Genomic DNA, 20,096 nt, shown 5'->3' with positions numbered 1-20,096 from the left:
CCATGTTCCGTCAATGGCATTATCTTTTCATGTAGCAATAAAAAAGTTTGGCTTGCAACACTATTATAGTTCCCTCTGCCACATATTGTAGCAGATGCTTCATGACTTCCCAGTGCCTTGTCTTGAGATTATATAGCGCCTCAAGGACTGGGCCTTTTACTTGGATAATCGTGCTTATCGTTCGTTGTTGTTGGCTAATATCATGGTTGCAACATTGTATAAGGTTTTTCTGCCTCCTCCTTGGGTTTCTACTCATGCAAGTTGCATCTAGTTTATGACTCGTACTACTCGGTGGCGGAGAAAAATGTTGCAGCAAATTTGGGCTTGCAAACTCCCCCTTCGTCAACATATTATCTTAGGGCTAAACCTTGGCATGCTAACATATTTCTCTCTGGCTACATGTTGCCACTGTCTACCCCACCGGAGTCTATGCTCATCTATTTTGGCATTGCCCTGAAACTCGTGACTTCTTGTTTTTCTTACAACAACGTCTTCACACATGCTTTTCTAGTGCTTGCTTTGGCAAGCTAGTCTAGTTATTTGGGTTAGGCAAGGGCATGATATCTTCTTTACCTAGTTTGCTATTGGCACTATTGAGTCTGTGGGAGGATCAAAACCATAGGGTCTTTGGTGATCCATCCCCTTGCCAAGTATCCCTTCTTTCGGGTGTCTTTATGGCAATCGTTCTTTGACTGTCTACACGCTTGGGGTCTCAATTATCTTGCTTTCTTGTCATATAGTGAGATCTTTTGATGTTGTGACTGCATGTCTTCACCTAGGGGGCTTCTTTTTGTAATATAAAAGGAAATAGATTTCACCCAAAAAAAAGTGTGTGTGTCCGCGTGCTGTGAAGGCGTGCATGTGTATATATACACATGTATGTAACATGCTTTTTTTTTGTGAAACCAGTAACTATAAAATTAGCATGAAATCAATGTACATGACATTAGACTCCAAAGGAGAGCCTAATGAAAGAACTCAAAAACAGTGAGAAAACACTTCAAGGCTAGTAGCATCCAAGTCCCTCGCAGCATAACTATCATATAAAGATTGCTTGTGGGACATTCTGAAGAAAGCATATGCCTGAGGAAACTGTTGTCCCATCCTAAAATGCAATCTCTGTGTCCAAATAGTCCATAGTACCCAAAAGCGAGCCCAGTGAAGGAAAAGGAGGAATGGAGACATCTGAGGTGAGAAGCATCCAAACATCCAGAAGAGTTTCCCGAATCTGATAGAGGGAAACCGGAGCCGTAGCAAATGAGAGACATGAGTGATCAGTATTCGAGAGTGCGGGCAAGACCATAACAAATGGGGAACTGTCTCATGGTGATGAGAGCAACGGGGGCAGGAAGAGGAAGCAATACGTCGTGCTTCCAATTTCAACCCAATGGAAAAAGCTCCCACTATACATCTCCAAAGGAAGAGCGTCTGTTTCAATGGCAATTTAGGTTTCCAAATTTTCCTGAGTTTTGATTGCCACCAAGATAAAGGCCTATCCAAATTCCAAAGAGTGTTGGCATGCTTATCAATCCATGGCGGTGGAAGAAGAAATCTGTAGACCATCAAAGATGTCAAATTATGCAGTGAAAGTGAACAGGTAGCAGGAGACAAGGAAATCAGATTCCAGTCCAGTAATCTGTCTTGAACAAACAACGGAGGAACAGGAACAAATGGCTGCAACATAGTTGTGAGTATTCTGCAAATGGGCCTATGATGCAGACCCAAGGGGAATGTCCTGCAAGCTTGTGGAAATGAGAGCACATAACCATGTTGATCCACCACATCTCCGACAAATCTTATGCCCAATTTCATAAGACTATATGCTTTAATTGGTGCCTGTAAAGCAAGAGGCGATTCAAACACCTTGCTCCAATGGATGCTTTCCAAACGAAGAGAGTTACCATGATGGGAGGAAGCACCTGACCATTTAGCATAAGAGAGAATTCTCTTCCAGTCATGAATAAAAGCTGTAGAAATAGGACAGCCAGGAATTTTCCCCTGAAATGTGGTCATGACTGCTTCCCAGTGATCTGTAATCCAATGCCCATATGCATGAGACTTCATGTTTCCACACATAGCTGCTAGCATAATAGCCCATGGCTGTTTTTGCTGAAAGAAATCAGCAATCATAGTGCTCTTTCTTGCCAACATATGAAACTGAAGATTGAGAATATTCAGTCCGCCATGAGTCTTAGGAGAACAAACAGACTGCATGGGAAGTAGTCGCAAAGCCTTTTGGTGAGATTTGCTTTTCCAAAATATCTCCATAGCCTGGGACATATAGGAAGCCAAATGCTTAAAAGACCAGTGAAGAAGAGGCAAGTAAAATTGCACATATGCCATAATGATAGACTGGACTCTATCCGAAGTCGAACATGTAGAGGCCAAGTTGACAAGTGCCAGTATTCCAGCTTCTTGTTAATCTTTGAAGCACCCATTTAAGCTGTTGTTGAGGGGTAATATTCCAGCCAATGGGATACCCTAAATGCCTCACAATGATATGAGAAGAAATAATGCGGCCTGGCCAGAGAAGTGCATGCCAATCAGCTTCTTTCAATGCTAGAAGATTCGATTTCTGAAAGTTGATATGCAGTCCAGCAGCTATGCCAAAATCATTCAAAGTATGCATCAAATGAGAGAGGTCACTTTGAGAATTCCTGGGCATGAAATATGAATCATCAGCATATGCCTGTGCAAGAAACGGCTGTGCCCCTAGAATTTGCAAGCCATGAAGCTGTCCTGTATCTGCAAGATGGTCCATATGCAACAATAACGGATGAGTAGCAATGGCATATAGTAGGGAACTAAGAGGGCATCCCTGTCTCACTGAACGGGTCATAGTCCATGTCCTTGACAACCCACTACCAAGCAGACACTGTGCAGTGGCATGAGAATACAACCAGTAAATAACATGAACGAGCCGGGGGCCAAATCCCAATTTATGCATTGTCTGAGAAATAAAATCCCAATGGACAGTATCAAATGCTTTCGCAATGTCCACTTGCAGAATGAGAACATCTTGTTTAGAATATTTGGCATACTCAATTGCAAGCAAAGCATTGGAGATATTGTCAGTAATCTACCTTCTGGGAACAAACCCATACTGCCTGGGGTGAAGTCCGGCTTGCAAGATAAATCGAACCCTAAGGACAATCATCTTGGCAATGAGTTTGTAGATGACTGGCATAAAAGATATGGGCCGCCAATCAGCCATTGTCTCACATAATCTTTTTTTGGAGATCAATTTGACAAGCCCATGTTTCCAAGAAGGGGGAAGAGATTGTTCTGCCCAAGCATGATTGATCATAAGAAGAAGAGTGTGCTTGAGATCACCCCAAAATGAACGGAAGAATTCAACAGTCAATCCATCCCAGCCAGGAGAGCTGCCTTTACGTAAATGACTCAAAGCATCATCTAGTTCCTTGAGCATAAATGGCTGCTCCAATGCATGAGCCTGTTCCCGATACAATATAGACAGAACATGCATAAGGAATTGAGACCTAGCTGCGTTCACTTGCATCGAATAATCAGGCTGAGGAGAAAAGAGATGCTGGAAATGACTAGAACATTGCGATTCCAGTTCTGATTTGGAGGTGGTCCAGGTGCCATCATCCTGCCTGATCCTGCAAATGTCCTCCTTTCGCCTATCCGCATGCAGGCTTTTAAAGAAGGCCTTGGAGGAGCAGCCCTTATCCAAAAGGGGTTTCATGCGAGCTCGGATTTGCCACTTCTTTAATTTACGAATATCATTTTGATGGATGATATGAACTGCATAAGCGCAAGAATCTTGTTCAGAAGAGGTGAGCTGCCTATAAGAGCTGATTGCATCCATCTGTTGCTTGTGAGATTGAGCCCATTTCAGCTTAAGTCTGAGGTTTTCCATGTGACTCCATCCATAATCTTGAATAACAGCCTGCAAGCGATGGGCAAGACTGATCCAGGAAAAATCCATGTCCTCCTGAGCATGTAAGAGGAGGGGGCGGACAGCCACTCTCACCATGTTCTGAAATTGTTGATGAAGCAAATAAGCACTATTAACATGGAGTAGGCGACGACCAAAAAAAGGCATATCATCTGTCAAGTGTGCTATAGATAATGTCAGGCATACTGGAAAGTGATCAGATAACAAGAAGGAATTATCAACCCATAATGCACACGTGAAACTAGTGTACTGCTGAGCCTGCAACAAATACCATCTGTCAAGTCGAGCCCAGTAATGAGTAAAAGCATTGTGATGGTATGTATAACCCATATCTCTATCCCTTGATGAGAGCCATAAATCTTCTGCATGCAAAAAAGAAAGCAGATCCTCCCAATGTCGAAGCTCAGTGGGGATCATGTGAGAACGATGAGTGGTGTTGTCTTGCATGGCAGGCGAGTTATTAAAGTCTCCACACAAAAAAGCATTAGACAGCCATGGATATTGCTTGAGGGAGTCCCACATTCAAGCTCTTGTCACAGGAGTTTGGATAGTAGATTCCGGCTCTATCAAATGTTATCTTTGGGCATCTACATGGTACTATTCCTGGTTGTCCATTTTCTATGGATCTGCTTCGAGACTGGTAGTTTCTACTGGAACACTTGCATTGGTCAGGACGTCCCCTGGATCTTGGAAATACCCTCCGTTTGCAGAGTATTTATTAGAGCCGGAGTCTTTGATCTGCCATTGGCTCATCTTCAGCCTAGGAATGTTCATGGAGGTGCCTTTGAACTTATGAGTCTTCACATGGACCTTGTTGAGTAACTCCAGAGGTCTAGCTTTTTCTGCAGGACTGAGAACCACCATCCCACCCCCCAGAGGCTGAAGAGGGTGCAGGAGTCAAAGGGCCTCCCGATGGAGCAGTAATGAATGTGGTTGCCACCGAGGATGAGACAACACATCTTGCAGAGGACCACAATGGTGAAGTCACTACTATTGATGTAACCATAGAGGAAGTGTACACAGATGGTGCTACATACGCGGAGGGCCTCCGTGTTAGAGAGGCTAAGGGTGAGAACATAGAAGATGTGCGGGTTAAAGAGGATGGGAGAGCACTTGGGAAAGAGAGGGATGGAGTTGAAGTCATGTTAGATGACTAGAAAGGAAGGAGAAAATGGAAAAGCAGCATTGATGTAGATGAAAAAGGAGGTGAAACATTCATGGTAGGTAAGGACATGGCCGGGGCAAAAGTACCCACAAGTGGGATGGATGTAGAAGTAAGACTTGCCAGAAACCCGGAGCTATGTATCCGATGAGATAGTAGCTTGACCAGTAGATGTCAAGTCTGATGCAGAAGGAGTCACCACTCCCACATAAGTGGTTGTTGATGAAGACATTGTTGCAAGAGGAAAAGAGGGGTTGTCTTGATCTTGATGAGCTCTTGAGAATCCTTCATCCTTCATACTTTCCTCTTTCACCCGCTCTCTTGCTTTGTACTTCTTCTTGTCTGAAGTCTCGATCCGGCCACCAGGGATCTTGTTGGTACAGATCAATGAGAGTTTCGATGAAGTTACTTGCTCCGGCTGCTGTTCCAATGAGTTCAATTTGTGCTCGCCCTAAGGACTTCACAAACTTCTGTCTCACGTAATGCTTCTTGTATCGAGTTTGGTCAGCCAGAAGTCTTCCTTCCACTCTCCTTAAGTACCTCCTAGTTCTCTCGCTAGCTCCTCAAGGGTATCAAAATCAATATGCATAAGATCTCTCTCTCTAGGACCCAAGAATGCCACTTCACTCGTGCTACTCAACACCAGCAGTGTCCCACCGTGATCGCCATTAACTATCTGAGGGGGGGTTCCTACCACTTTAGGAAGTGTTACCGGAGGCCTAAGGCCACTAGTGCGAGGAGCAAATAGGATGTATCAATGAAAGCATGGAACGAGCTAGGGACGATGCTGTCACCTAAGCAACGAGCAGGGGCAAAGGTGTCACCGATGGTGCAAAGCGCGGCATGAGTGCAAGAGTGATGCGAAAAAGCAAGATACTTAGCTGAGCGTAATCACCAAAGTTAACCTTCAACATGAATATAACAAAACTCAAGCCACATGACACAAAACTGAGATCTTGATGAGTGCTGTAGGTACCCCTTCTGTCCAATAGCGGGGAATGCATGTTCTCGGATTTGCAGTTTTCTTTGGTGTCTGCCTACTTCTCAGGTCTTGGCTTTCCTTATCGTTGGATGATTGTGGAACTTTGAGAGCCTTATGTTAGCATCTGTCTGCAAACGTTAGTGGTTGTGTAGTAACATGTTTGCCATTTTTAGGCTGTGTGGTTTAGTGAGCTTGCACAGGTTGTGTAGGAATGGGTAGCAGTCAGGTATATATCAGAATTGTGACTACATATGCCCGAGCTTTCCACAAGTAAAGCAAGACCCTGCAAATTTCCCAAAAAGAAGCCTTGATTAACCGGCATACCATCCATATGATTAGCCATAGCCACTTGTGTGGAGTCCTTTGATCCGTGTCCCAAAGAATGCAAAACCGATACTTGGACATTAGACCTCAGAGGGCATACCACTTTTCCCAATGATTGTGTGATGCAAGGCAAAGCTACTTGACAATATAATGGAAAGTCCAAAACTCCACCCCAAATAGGCCATTTATGTCTGATTAAACTTTAATAATCTGAGGTTAGCGACTACAATGCACCAATTGACCTGCATAGAATAAAGGGGATTTTTCCATTTGCTTGTAGTGAAATTATGTGAAAATAACCTCATAAAATCCCCTTTCTACAGTGATTGTTACATGTACAAATCAGCATCCCCCAAAAGAGATCTAAGCCATTGCCCAATATCAGGAGCTGAGGACATATACCCCAAGAAAAAGAGAACCATAGCTTTGTGGGCCAAATCCATCACTCAAAAACATTGCTAGTCCAGGCACATTAACAGTATGACTTGCAATTTGTGCTTCACATCTACAATCCTTAGTAGCCTAAAAACCTTCATTCAAAATATCTACAAAGAGCTGAAGTGCAAGATTGTCACACTCCTGCTCATCATGATGAGAACCCACAGTCTTGTGTTTCTTAAGTCTATCCCTACCTCTTGCATATTGCAATTCACAGTTCCCAGATGCAACGCTAGCATAAGTCTTTTGAGCCATGAGACATATGAGAGATGTATGGTCACCACACCTTCATGCACAAGCACACAACTGGATCAAAGAAAACACAGTGAAGATGTGTAACAAACCCGGATGCCAGACACAACTTACGCAACCAAGCAATGACCTACATGATGACAGATGGAACCAAACAAACGACCACCAAGTCAAACCTAGTGTGATGCTACCAGGATAATCAGGCATGACATAAGCAAGGCAAGCAATACTCAACACAATGACCAAGAAAAAACAAGCAAAGCGATGCACAAACAGCAACCAAAGAAGGCGGGCGACACAACAGATAGATATCAAACTACCAGCAACTCTTACCTACAAAAAGTAGAGAGAGCTAAGCAGTAAAACGCACAGCATACAAAAAAGTCTCACTTTTTTTTTTGTGAGAAGAAATATTTTATTGTTGTAAAATAATTACATTCATACTTACTTCAAAAGCAAAGTGACTACTACTCAACTGAAAATCTCAGTATAAGCTATATATACATCATGATCAATCAAATGAGTCTAAAAGCAATCATAAAACGATTGCCGCAGAGATCGTTTGAAAAAAACAAAAGATGGAAAAGTAGGATCACCAAAGACTCTATGATTTCTGTCCTTCCATAGAGTCCACATTGCCTAGTAGCGCACCCAAACAAAAAATAAATCAAAACCTTGTCTAGCTGGATGAAAACCAAATAACTAGAAGAACCTACCAAAAGTAACAGTAGGAAATCTCGCTCGAAGCCCCTATCGAATGAGAGCGAGGAAATCACCATTGTGTGGATAGTGCCAAAAGATGTGAAGCACAGATTCAGCCGAATGTAGACATCTGTGGCAAACAGCTACGGAGCAATATGTCTATGCGCGAGTAGCTGCCCAAATGGAAAAATGCCAAGTAGGACTCGCCAAAGGAAAAGCTGTTGCCAAAGAGGGACTTTATAATGCCAAAGGAGACGCAGCCGCTTTCTCCACCACTTTAGTGGGCGATCCATATGCCAAACAGAATTTGCTTTGTGAAGTAACAACACTTTATATAGAGAAGGCACTGTGATATGTGAGAGCTTCAACGGACGGGGCTGAAGAGGAAGAAGAATGCAGAGTCCAATCTTCAAGCCTATCTTGAAGTTCCAAATGAGGTATCGGCAAGAAAGGTTGAAGCATTTCGAAAATTTTATGCCATAAAGGACGATAATGAGCTCCCAAACCATATTTGCTAGCAGCCGCAGAAAAACATAAAAGAGTGCCATCATCCTGAAGTACATCCGCCACAGAAGAAATGCCTTTGAAAGATATAAAATAAGAACGCCTGGGTTCTTGTATAGCCAAAGGAGGGTGGAATACTTTGGACCAATAAATATTCTCAGCCCTCAAGGAATTTCCCGACAAAGAATCCCTACCATGCCATTCCAAGTGGGATAAAATATGCTTCCAATCAAGAAGCAAACGAGAGACAAAAGGGCAGCCTCTGATCTTGCCTTGAATAGAGCCAGATAGAAAATCCCACTGTGTAGGTTGCCAATGCCCAAAAGCAGAAGTATCAATATGCAACAAAAGAGAGCGGATCATGAAAGCCCAAGGCGAATCTCCTTGCATAAACTGCAACATCATTTTCCCCCTGTGAGCAAGTAAATTCATTTGAATATTGAGTATGTTCAGACCCCCGTGCATCTTTGGAGAGTAGAGACGATGCATAGAGAGTAATCTAAGACTTTTCTTGCCATTTTTTAGAAAATCTCCATGATAGCAGACATAAAGGAAACAAGATCTGCCTTAGTGAACATGATGAGAGGCAGATAGAATTGTATGTATGCTATCAAAATGGATTGCGTTATTCGCAATCGAACATGTAATGGCCAAGTTGCAAGCTTCCAATATTCAGTAGCTTTGATTTCTGAAAATTGACATGGAGACCAGCACTCAAACCATATGTAGAAAGAGCCTGCATAATCATGGAGAGATCACTCTGAGTATTTTTTGGGATAAAGAAAGAATAATCAGCATATGCTTGAGCAATCATGCTACGGCTGCCAGGAATTTCCAATCCGTGCAATATGATAGTGTCCAAAAGGTGGTCCATATATTGAAGCATTGGATGAGTGGCTATGGCAAATAGTAAAGCACTGAGGGGACATCCTTGCCAAACAGAACAACCAAGAGTCCAGGTTGTAGAAATATCCCCTGAAAGTATGCAGGCAGCTTTACTATCTTGATATAGCCAATTGATAACTTGCTACATTTTTGTGCCAAATCCCAAGGCCTGCATAGTTGATGAAATAAAGACCCACTTAACAGTATCAAAAGCTTTGGCAATATCAACTTGCAATAGCAAAACATCCTGCTCCATATATTTGGCATATTTGATTCCAACATAAGCATTAGCAATGTTATCTGTGATATGCCTACGAGGAACAAAACCATATTGCGCAGGATGCAACCCATCATGTAAATAGCCTTTTAGCCGATCAATAATCATTTTGGTAGTAAATTTGTAAATGACTGGCATAAGCGTGATAGGTCTCCAATCAGCCAAAGATTCACAAATTTGCTTTTTTGGAAGGAGCTTAACAAGACCTCTCTTCCATGTGGCTGGCATTTTCTGATTTTGCCAAGCAGATTCAGCATATGCAGCATTATATGCTTCAAAAGAAGCCAGTATTCTAGAAAAAACTCAACTGTAAGACCATCCCATCCTGGAGATTTCCATCTACCACAGGATTTGATTGCATTCGACAATTCCCTCTTAGTGAAAGGTTCCTCCAATTCCAAAGCTTGAGTAGTGGAAATAATAGGAGAAACATGCTACAAAAGTAAATTTCTTGCAGACAAAACCTGATGCGAGGGAGGATCTGCAGAACCAAATTGCTGAGAGAAATGGTGTACACAAACAGAAGCCAGCTATGACCGTGATGTAGTCCATGAACCATCAGGTAGAAGCACCCTGCAAATGTTTGTTTTTAATCTCTTCTGATGCAAGCTTTTAAAAAATTGTTTGGAAGAGCAGCCTTTATATGTAAAAGCTCTTTGTCTTGCTCTAGTCTCCCATTTAGCTAGTTTCCTGTGATAATTGATTTGAAGAAAATGTTTAGCTTGGCATAGTGTTGTTTGCTCATGCAAGGACAAGGGACGAAGATGACTGAGTTCAGTGAGGTCTTGACAAGCAATTTGGCCTAAGCAACAGTTTCCCTCAGAGTCTTCATGTAAGACTTGCCATAACCTCTAATTACAACTTGCATTTTGGAAATAAAAGAATTCCATGCATTATCAATATCAAAGTGGCTCTGAGAAGACAGAGATTGATATGCTTCAGTAACCATTGCCTTGAAAACAACATGCTGCAAATAACTATTGTTGACAATCAGATGTCGCCTTTGAGGCAGTCTATCATCTGGCATATCATAAAAAGATAACCCCAACCATAATGGTGCACGATCTGAATGCACAAAGGCATAGTCAATCCACATTTTGCATGTAAAATCATCATTTTGTTGCAGAGCTACACTATACCAGCGATCCTGATAAGAAGAAAGGGCATTATGTTGGAAAGTGTATCTTGGTGACAAAGGCTGCAATTCCTTCCAAAGATCAACCAAATCAAGATGCATCAGTAATTGAGACCATGCACGCCTTTCAGGGGTTAACATATGAGTATTTCCTGATGTATTGTCACCCTATTGCGGAGCATTATTGAAATCCCCACATATAAAGGCATGATATCTCCATGGATATCATTGCATGGCATCCCAGATTGTAGTTCTATCATCCCGAGAAGATTGAGGTGCATAGACAGAAGCAAATTCAAACATCTCGCCTTGAATGATGCATTGAAGAATAATCCATCTGCCTCATTGTCATTTAAAGCAATAACTGGCTGAAGCTCATGCTTGATCAGAAAGACTACACCTGAGAAAGAGTGCTCCCCAGCATAAAAGATATCATAGCCACAGTAATGACCTGTCTTTCCTGCATAAACATGTTGATTGTGCTCTTGTAATGCCACTATGTCAGGCTGAAATCTATTGATATACAGCCACACAGATTTCCATTTTCTACTGTCACACATCCCTTGAACATTAAGTGTAAAGCATTTGATATGAGCACTCATATTTACAGATATTTATAAGAGAATAACATCTATGTACAACAGCAACCTTCAGGATGTCAACCCTGCATTTCTACCTCAGGGTTAGGGCCTCTTCCCTGAGAAGAAACATCCGCCTGAGGAGTGGACAGAAAAGCAGCCATCCATCAAAAATAACTTTTCTTGGACTTTGCCATCCATCAATTGGAGTTTTTGGTCCTTTTGCTAAGGGTTGAATAGAAGGAAGCGAAGGGGAAGAAGCAGTCCCATTTGAAACCACTGGAGCTTTGCCTTTATCCTGATTCACAAAAAATTGTCTGTTACCTTTAGTTTTATTCCCAATAAGGCAAGAGCATCCTTATTGGGTATCTGAACAGGCAAAGTGGCAGGAGGCATCTTATGCTGACTCATTGGACACTGCGAAGCCATGTGCCCAAATTTTTTACATTCAAAGGAAGCCCCTGCAAACAATCCCCATTTCAATTTATAAAATGCACTTCCCATGTCAACATTGTTCACCGTGACTAAATAAGACTCCGGTGTGGGATTATCAGTATCCCAGAGAATGCAAAATCGATTAGAGTTGCCATTAGGCCGCGCTGGGCAAACCACTTTGCCTAAAGTCACTGCAATTTTAGGCAAGAGTGAAGCCATGCATTGCAGGAAGTCTACAACAGACCGGACATCAGTGTCGAATCAGAGCCTGATAATCCCTTGTGGGGGACCATGGCAAAATGTGCACCAATTGTTGCCCAAAAAAGAGTGGCGAATGTTCCAAAAGCATTTGCCTATGAATCTCATCTACCATAATGACCTCAAAAAAACCTCTGGCTGCATAGTGTACCGTCCGAACAAACGAGCCAGCCAGTGTAAGGGTCAACCAGTTGCCTACCTCTGCAGCAGGTGGCATCCGACCTGGGAAAAATAAAATAACTGCATTTTTTGCATATTCTCTAACTGGATCCACAATTTCATCTACTTCAATCATGAGACCAACCGATGGAATAGAGTCTTTCCACTCTTTCCTTGTGTCTGCAAATCCTTCATGCATGACATCATAAACCAGTTGTGCTTCAACAGAATCATGCACTGGGTCATGCTGACCCTCAGCCTGCTTTTGCTTTTTGCATTGAACCAATCGATCCTTTTGAAAAGTTTTTTCATAAGAGTATTCAGCCATGTCTTTTGAAGAAGATGGAACCCAAAAAGGGGGCTACTTGTAAAGTGATAATAGATTAAAAACAGTCCCAAAAAATAGCCCACAAAGAAGAAGAAAATAGTGTATTTGCAAAGAGAAGAAGGGGAAAGAGAGATTTAGGGATTTAGAGAGAAGAAAATACAAGTTCTATAGAAGAAAAAGAGAAAAAAACCACTAAAAGTTCCAAGATGAACTATATTTCAGAAAAAGAAGGGAGATTCTGGCGATGGAAAGAGTACATAGGACCTAGAAACCAAATAGGAGAGAAAGGGGAAGAGAGAGCCCTCAGAACCAGCGTATAGATGCAGTCCGTGAGCAAAACCCTGCACAAAAGCGACCCAAGAGCAGGGAATCAACTGGCAGCAGCAGCCTGAGCAGGGCGGGACAGGCTGTACAGGTCCGGACACCTATACGGAAACTGTACAGAGCTATGGCGGGCTGTACGGCAGGTAATTAATGCCCCAAAACACCGTTTTTTGTACTCTGATATGGCGCAGCAGGTAGCTGAGGCAAACGGGCTGGTCTGAAGAGGCTAGGGAGCTGATGGGAAGGCTGGAGCAAGGGGTGCAGGTCCTCTCTCTCTCTCACACACACACCTTTCTACAACACAAAAAAAAAAAGAAAGTCTCACACACATGCGCGTGCGCACACACACACATATGCACGCATGTGTATTGTGTGTTTTTTATTTGCGACGCATATATATGTGTATGTATGGTGATGCATCACTTTTTAATACTTCAACATGAGGCCTTTATGTCTATCAGAGAAATGCATATGTGACAGGAGATAGGAAAAGTGGGGTATGGCTCCCCCTTCTCTATTTATTTTTATTTTATTTTTCCAAAGAAAGGAACCTTCTATTAAATCTTGAAAGACTTCATACAAGACAGCATCCCCACAGGTGTTGAGTATGGGAAAAAACCAGCAAAAGGCTGAAAGAAAAACCAGCCTGTTCCAGAGAAACCCAGCTCGCTGCCTAGGGGATCTCTGGTACTGGGACTAACAGCCAAGTGGGGGGACTATACAACTAGCGAATCCCTCACCGAGTGAAAATGTAAAAAACTCCTGCAGGTCAAGCCTTGCAGAATCGAGCACGCCTCATGACAGTTGCCCTAGAGCCTGGGGTCCCACACTCCCAGGTGGAGCAGAGAGTGTAAATAATATCCTGCCAAAAGGCAACCAAGGTAGCCGAGGGTGGAACCGGATGCTCACCCATCACCAGACTACAACGAGCAACCCAAATGTTCCACGCAATGATACTGGCTACTACCTCCCATACGCTGTCCTCCGGAGGAGGAGGAGGAGGAGCCAGGCTGTAATGTCTCAAGGACCGGGGCGATCTGCTCTGCTGTAATGTCAATACCAACCTGGCATCCGAGGTATCTCGCCGTCTGGCCCCGCAGTATCCATATGAAGCCAATGTCACTCCCCCACTCACAAATCTCATGTGTCTCCTCAAAGCTTGTGAAGAAACCTATGGACTTTGTCTAGTTGATCCGCGCACCCGCGGCCTCACAGTAGATAGTCAAGGCTCCCTTGACTCTCTCCAAGCTCGCTGTGGAGTCCTCTACATACAAGGCCTGGCATCCGAGGTATCTCGCCATCTGGCCCCGCAATATCCATCTGAAGCCAATGTCGCTCCCCCACTCACAAATCTCATGTGTCTCCTCGGAGCTTGTGAAGAAACCTATGGACTTTGTCCAGTTGATCTGTGCACCTGAGGCCTCACAGTAGATAGCCAGGGCTCCCCTGACTCTCTCCAAGCTCGCTATGGTGCCTTCTACATACAAGGCCGTGTCATCTGCAAACTCAAAGTCCAGCAGTTCCTCTTTCTTGATTGGGAGCCTCAACCTTGTGAGGCCCGCCACGCCACAAACAAGAAGAGGAAGGGAGCGAGGGGGCAGGAAAGGCCTCGCCCGTGTGTCCAATAAGCATCTGGCTAGAGCTCCCCACATAAAGTGCAGAAACTCCTCTGACCGATCTGCCTGAGAAACCCAATCTCCACATAGTACCCTCCAGGGAGAACCACTCAACCCTGTCGTATGCCTTCTTGAAATCCAAGAGGAGGACGGCCGACGGCTGTGACTCCTCCTTGGACCAATCCACAGCCTCCCAGAACGCGAAGATGTTGTCCATGATGATGCGCTCCTGGATGAACCCGATCTGTGTGTCGTGAATGATGTCAGTAAGATGGGGCTGTAACCGCAAACTCAAGACCTTGGCGAGGATCTTGTATGCGGTATCAAGCAAAGTGATCGCTCTCCACTATCGGATATCTGACCTATCTCCCCCTTTCGGGATCAAACAAATCCACCCCCTACTTAGGGACTGAGGGAGGGAGCCCGTGTCAAAAATCTCCTAGCAAACTAGTTTGAAAGAAGTGGAGATGATCTCCTAGAAGTTCCGGAAGAAGGCCGGAGTCAAGCCATCCTCGCCAGGACACTTCTGGGTCGGGAGAGCCCTGAGGCTTCCCAAAGCACCTCATCCGTGAAAGGCTCCTCCAGATTGCTACACAAATCCTGCGAGACTACCGTCGGAACGTGATCCCAAACTAACTCCCGAGCTACAAGGCCAGCTGAAGTCATTCTCTCTGTCTGAAACAGCTGGTTGTAAAAACCTGTGGTCAGGTCTAAAATCTATTGCGGGTCGGGTCAGTGCGCATGATGCCCTGCGGATCTTGACGATGCTGCAGCTGCGTGCCTGCTGATCAGGGCCCAGTGGTCTGAAAAAATTGCTTCGTCATCTTGTCCCCTTGCTGTACCGGGCTCGGGAAGAATAATAGGAGATCTCAGCCTGCCTAATCACTGTGTTCTGAACCTCAAGGCGAGCGCTCTCAAAAAGCCACTGAGATACTGGGTCTTGCTCCCTGAGCCGCTCTAAGGAGGCGAGGTCTCTCCTTCGTGCCCGCTCGCGCTCCTGAAGAGTCCTCCAGCTGAGGGCATAAGCCTGCAACTCCTCAGTGCTCCTCTGGATCGCATCGGCCACCCACGCACGGTGCCATCTCTGAGTGCTGCCAAATCCCTACCATGACCTGCTGAATCTCCTCGTCCTACAAGGGTCCTCTAAAATCTGGACCCCCTTTGGGGAAGACCTCTGCGGGGCTGCTCTAAGTCAAGTGCTATTGAAGAGTGGTTTGACATCGTGGTACCTGCCACAATCCCCATAGAGCCGCCTCTATGTATTGCCCCGTCCCCAATGTAGAAGCGGTCTAGCCTCTCAAGCAATCCATCATGCCTCCTCTGTCCAAAAGAGAAGATGAGGTTGCCAGGTATCCTGCTGAAATCTAGCTCTCGCCAACGGGTCTCTGCCACCACTGATCATGAAAATGAGCTACTCCCAGGTGCTCCGCTCTGCTGCTGGCATCTCAAAGAAGGAGGCACCGCCCTGTTTGTCCTCCCCAAACTCCAGGTTGTTGAAGTCCCCTCCAACAATCCAGGAATCTACATTTGGGCGACACTCTTAAAGCCTCCTCCAAAAGGCCGGACGGTGCTATTTGCACACTGGGGCATACACGTTTAGGATCCCAATTCTGGACTCTCTCATCCTAACTCCCAGCGAAATTGCCCGAAGCTCGCCCTGATCACAAACCTCTGGAGCCACTGTCTGTGAGACCAAGATGTAGACCCCTCTGCTCTGTCCTACTGCAAGGGACCACACCTCTGGACCTCTCCCTGGGACAAAGTGGTGTCGCCGTCTCATGTCTGATGCTGAGAACATATGCTCCTGAATCAAAAGGATGTCCACTGTCTGCCCTACCACTACTGCCATCTACAACTCTTGCCGAAGAATCAGGTATTGCGGTTGACTTCGAGCACGGTCGTGGAGCCCGTGCACGTTCCAACTCACTATAGTCCAACTCGTGAGGATAGGAATCCTGAAAACAAGGCTCTCCTATGAGTGGATGCATGTTCCAGAAAGACTGCCTTATGTGACTTTGCCGGGGGTTTGGAGGGTGAGTAGTCGTGTCTGTACATCGACGTACTAAGGTGGACAATGGCTCTATGCCAATCTTCCGTGCCCACTTCATCATGAAGGAAACTTCCACCCCGAACAACTCCACACACTTCTAGAGTGGCCAATAGTATGCCTAATCAACCTTTGCCTCCAGCGGAAATCTGATAACTCCTACCACCATAGCACACATCGGCTTCTCTCGCATGAAGCCCAGCTGAAAATTCTCCTCCGCACCATAGGCGTGCCACAGGACCACTCCCTGTGGCCCCATCCACTTGTCCATCATGTGTGAAATCTGATCTCCCATAATAGCATCAAACACCACTCAGAACCACTTCTCCAACCCTGTGGACGCGAACCGGAATCTCAAAACTGAGTGTGTCTGGGAGCCCACTACGTTAACGCCCAACCAATCCCATACCGCTCGCAATACAACCTGCGCGCTGATACCAATTGTTAGATCCAAAACTTATTTCTTCTTTCTTCACAGTGAATCACGGGTTACAACACTATGTTTATCCTCCCAGCCAACCTCATTGGTAGCAAGCTTCTCTCCTGAGTCATCAGGGATACTATTACGTCAAAGCCTCAGCTTACTTAATCCCAACAAGCCCCAAAACTCCCTAGATGAATCTAGTATGCCACATGTCATAATTGTAGGGTCCTTCCTTAATGCATTATTTACCCCTCTCTTGGGATATCTTTAAAACATTTGCCCCTAGGCACATTTAATGCATTAAAGTCCCTTAGCCTTAGATCCACCTAGTCTAGTGCCATGTCACCCTCACCAAGGACCTTGACCATTTATTCCTTTTTGATCCTTTACATGAAGCCCAAACAAATATAATACAAACATTGATCCTTTAAAGGAAAATGCCGACTGACCCTTCCAAGGTCATGTTACCTTGACTTGAGCGTAACACAAGCAAGGATAGGAGGTGGGACGCAGAGGAGATGGGAGAAGGGGCCGGGGAGCGGGTGGCAGAGAAGGCGAAGGGGTGGGCGAGACGGCGGGGGGCGGAGCTAACGGGGCAGAGGCGGAGGAGGAGGAGGGCGTGGGGGAGGCGGAGAGAGCTGCGGACGGGCGGAGATGGTGGGGCAGCGGGACAGCCAAGGGCAACGGCAGCAGCTCCATAAGGGGCTCTCCTCTTCCAAACCTTTTAATCGATATTCAGTGGGAGTTAGGAGAGTGGTTTTTTGCCTCTTCTCTATTAACAATCAATGGGTGTAATGAACATATGGCATTTAATGGATGCATAAAATACATTTGTAGTATACAAATTTTAAGGCCTTTATGTCTATCAGAGAAATGCATATGTGACAGGAGACATGAAAAGTGGGGCACGGCTACCTCTTCTCTATTAACAAACAATGGGTGTGATGAACATATGACATACAATGGATGCATAAAATACATTTGTAGTATACAAATTTTAAGGTGCTAAACGTTTATCATGGAAACACTTGAAGCCTGTGTGGGATTTTCCAGCTTCCTAGTACCAATTGAAATTGAGAGTAGACTTAGGTCCCTACTTATGAGTAGCTACAGATGTAATTTGATGTCTCCATAGTGATACTTAACAGTACAATTTGAACGTTAAATCTGTCACCAAAATGTGTTGAAACTGAGCAAAAAGATAAGACTAAAAGATGGGATGAAGGATGCTTCAAAACATATGCTGAGATGAGCTGGATATCGCTATACCTTAAGCCAGTGAGGGATATCCTTGACATGCCTGAGACACTGATATAAGGCAGCGACCATTTCATCAAATTTCAGAAACAATGATATCTGAAAAGAGTAATGGAAAGACAACCCACTCAACGCCTACATATGTTTAAAATAAAAACACACAAAATGTAGTATGTCTCAACCATGAAAAAGTTTTGGGAGCGTAAAAGCTAGTCCCAAACCCTGGATCCGAGTACACAAGTTTATCAAAAATTCAGATGACTTGACAATAACATCATATATGGAAAAAACCCACATCTGCAGCTTTGAGTCGAGTTAATTTGCCAAGCTCCAACATTGAGCTATGACTTTTTCTACCTCAAACCCAGAATACTAGAAAATACTGATTGGAAAAGCGCAGGGAATACAAAGTTAAGACGATCATTGAGCAAGTCCAAATCAAATACTGGTCTTAAGAACCAACTCCTGCCAAATATGCAAATAATACTCCCATAAGTTGGTTAAACAATGAGACAATGAAGATTGTGCAATTTTATTTTGTCTGATGATTGCATGCAAGAAAATTAGAATAGATTGTGCAATTTTATTTTGTCTGATGATTCTATGCAAGAAAAATAGACTAGGAATTTGATTCAAATTATTTCTGATAAAATATTACCTTAGAAGACGTCGCCCCATCAAAGTGACACACTGAAATTTAAACAAGTCAAAAAATTAACGAGAATATCAAGGAATAACTCTTTTAGATGTGGTATGGTAATAAGCAATCATTCACACCTTGTCAACAAAAAGTCCAAACAGAGAAACCCTGCAAGAACAGATAAATGAATCAATGGTCAGCTTTTATAGACTCCATTTAGATGTGGGATCTATTAAAAAAAGAGGCATTTCAAGAATGCCCTTGTTTCTTACCCCTCTTTTGCTTTACCAATACCCATATAGCTTGGATGTTTGTCAGTTTGAAATATTTGCAGTGCAGCATAAGTTGCGGCATCAATGGTAAGAAATTTATTTCTGTTAGAGTTTAGGATCTGCAGCAATCTGTTGGCAAATGTGCACTGAATATTACATAATTTAGCAACAATTCAATGCTAAGCAGGAGGAGACGATAGAACTACGAACAAGGATACAATGATATCTCAGAAATACACTGTATTTGAAGTATGTTTGTTTCATATTCGTTTTGCTTAACAGGATCAATGACCATCTCTTCTTGGAGGATCTCAAGAAGACCTCCAGCAGCACGAACTTGCATTTCACTGTCTAGATTCATCATAGACTTCAGCTGCAAGATTATTAAACAACCATTGAACATTTTTTCGTGCTTTCACACGGGTAGTGTAATAATGACGCTTTGACTTTTTAAGGCAACCAAAAAAAGTTGCAGAAACAAGCTCAAGCCTTGTTCCGTAAACAAGAGACTAGTTCTCTTACAGCCACTGGGAATCTGGAATCAAGTTAACAAGGATGACAGTTTCAAACTGCAAAAAAAACCCTGCAAAAAGGGAAAAAAGTGACCAATGCCCTGTTGTTGCGAGAAACTGTAGAACCTTGAAATCCCCGCCTACTTGCTGGATTCTACCCCTCCTACCCACTCTGCTTCTGCCCCCCTCCTGTTCTTCTCACTTCCAGCCGCCTCCACCCTGCTCCCTTCCCCTCCCAACCCACTGCTGGTCGCCCTGCTAATCCTGCTAAGCCCTTCATCTCTCTCCTAGCCTCACCCTCCAAACCCCTGACCTTGCTGCTTGGCCTCTCCCTGATAACTCCACCCTCCCTGATCTGTGTCCCTTCCCAGCCTCTAATTCTGCCCCCTCCCTGCTAACCGTGCCCTTCCCTAACCTGTTTTCACCTCCCAGTCCCTAATTCCATCCCTCTCTCTATCCCGCCTCTCCCTGCCTGTTCCGGCACCCTCAAACTTCTCCCACCCTTCTCTTAGCCCATAAACCCTCCACTCTCCCGCTCACCCACCGACACACACACACACATACACACACACATTTCTCTGAACACTCTCTCACCCGCCCTTTTTTTCAATTTCTTCCCTACCTTTCCAGCAGGTAATAGAAAGCTTTTCCCTCTAGATTTGA

At 44.3% G+C, this 20,096-nt stretch overlaps 1 protein-coding gene across 1 annotated transcript in view; it reads right to left on the bottom strand.

Moving 5' to 3' along the window:
- MSH5 (MUTS-homolog 5) overlaps positions 1-20,096 on the bottom strand; it is a 498,728-nt gene that overhangs the window by 417,597 nt on the left and 61,035 nt on the right. The window contains exons 8-13 of the mRNA XM_087383476.1: positions 19,140-19,294; positions 18,922-19,023; positions 18,787-18,817; positions 18,668-18,699; positions 18,417-18,474; positions 18,022-18,108 (exon numbers count right to left, since the gene is read on the bottom strand). Of these exons, the coding sequence (XP_087239602.1) occupies positions 18,022-18,108; positions 18,417-18,474; positions 18,668-18,699; positions 18,787-18,817; positions 18,922-19,023; positions 19,140-19,294 (465 nt within the window). The remainder of the gene's footprint in view (positions 1-18,021; positions 18,109-18,416; positions 18,475-18,667; positions 18,700-18,786; positions 18,818-18,921; positions 19,024-19,139; positions 19,295-20,096) is intronic.

The sequence above is a fragment of the Dipteris shenzhenensis genome, chromosome 13 (assembly GCF_047967505.1).
Source record: "Dipteris shenzhenensis isolate YYH24624 ecotype China chromosome 13, Dip_SZ_1.0, whole genome shotgun sequence".
Lineage (NCBI taxonomy): Eukaryota > Viridiplantae > Streptophyta > Polypodiopsida > Gleicheniales > Dipteridaceae > Dipteris > Dipteris shenzhenensis.
This window is presented reverse-complemented; position numbering and strand designations above follow the sequence as displayed.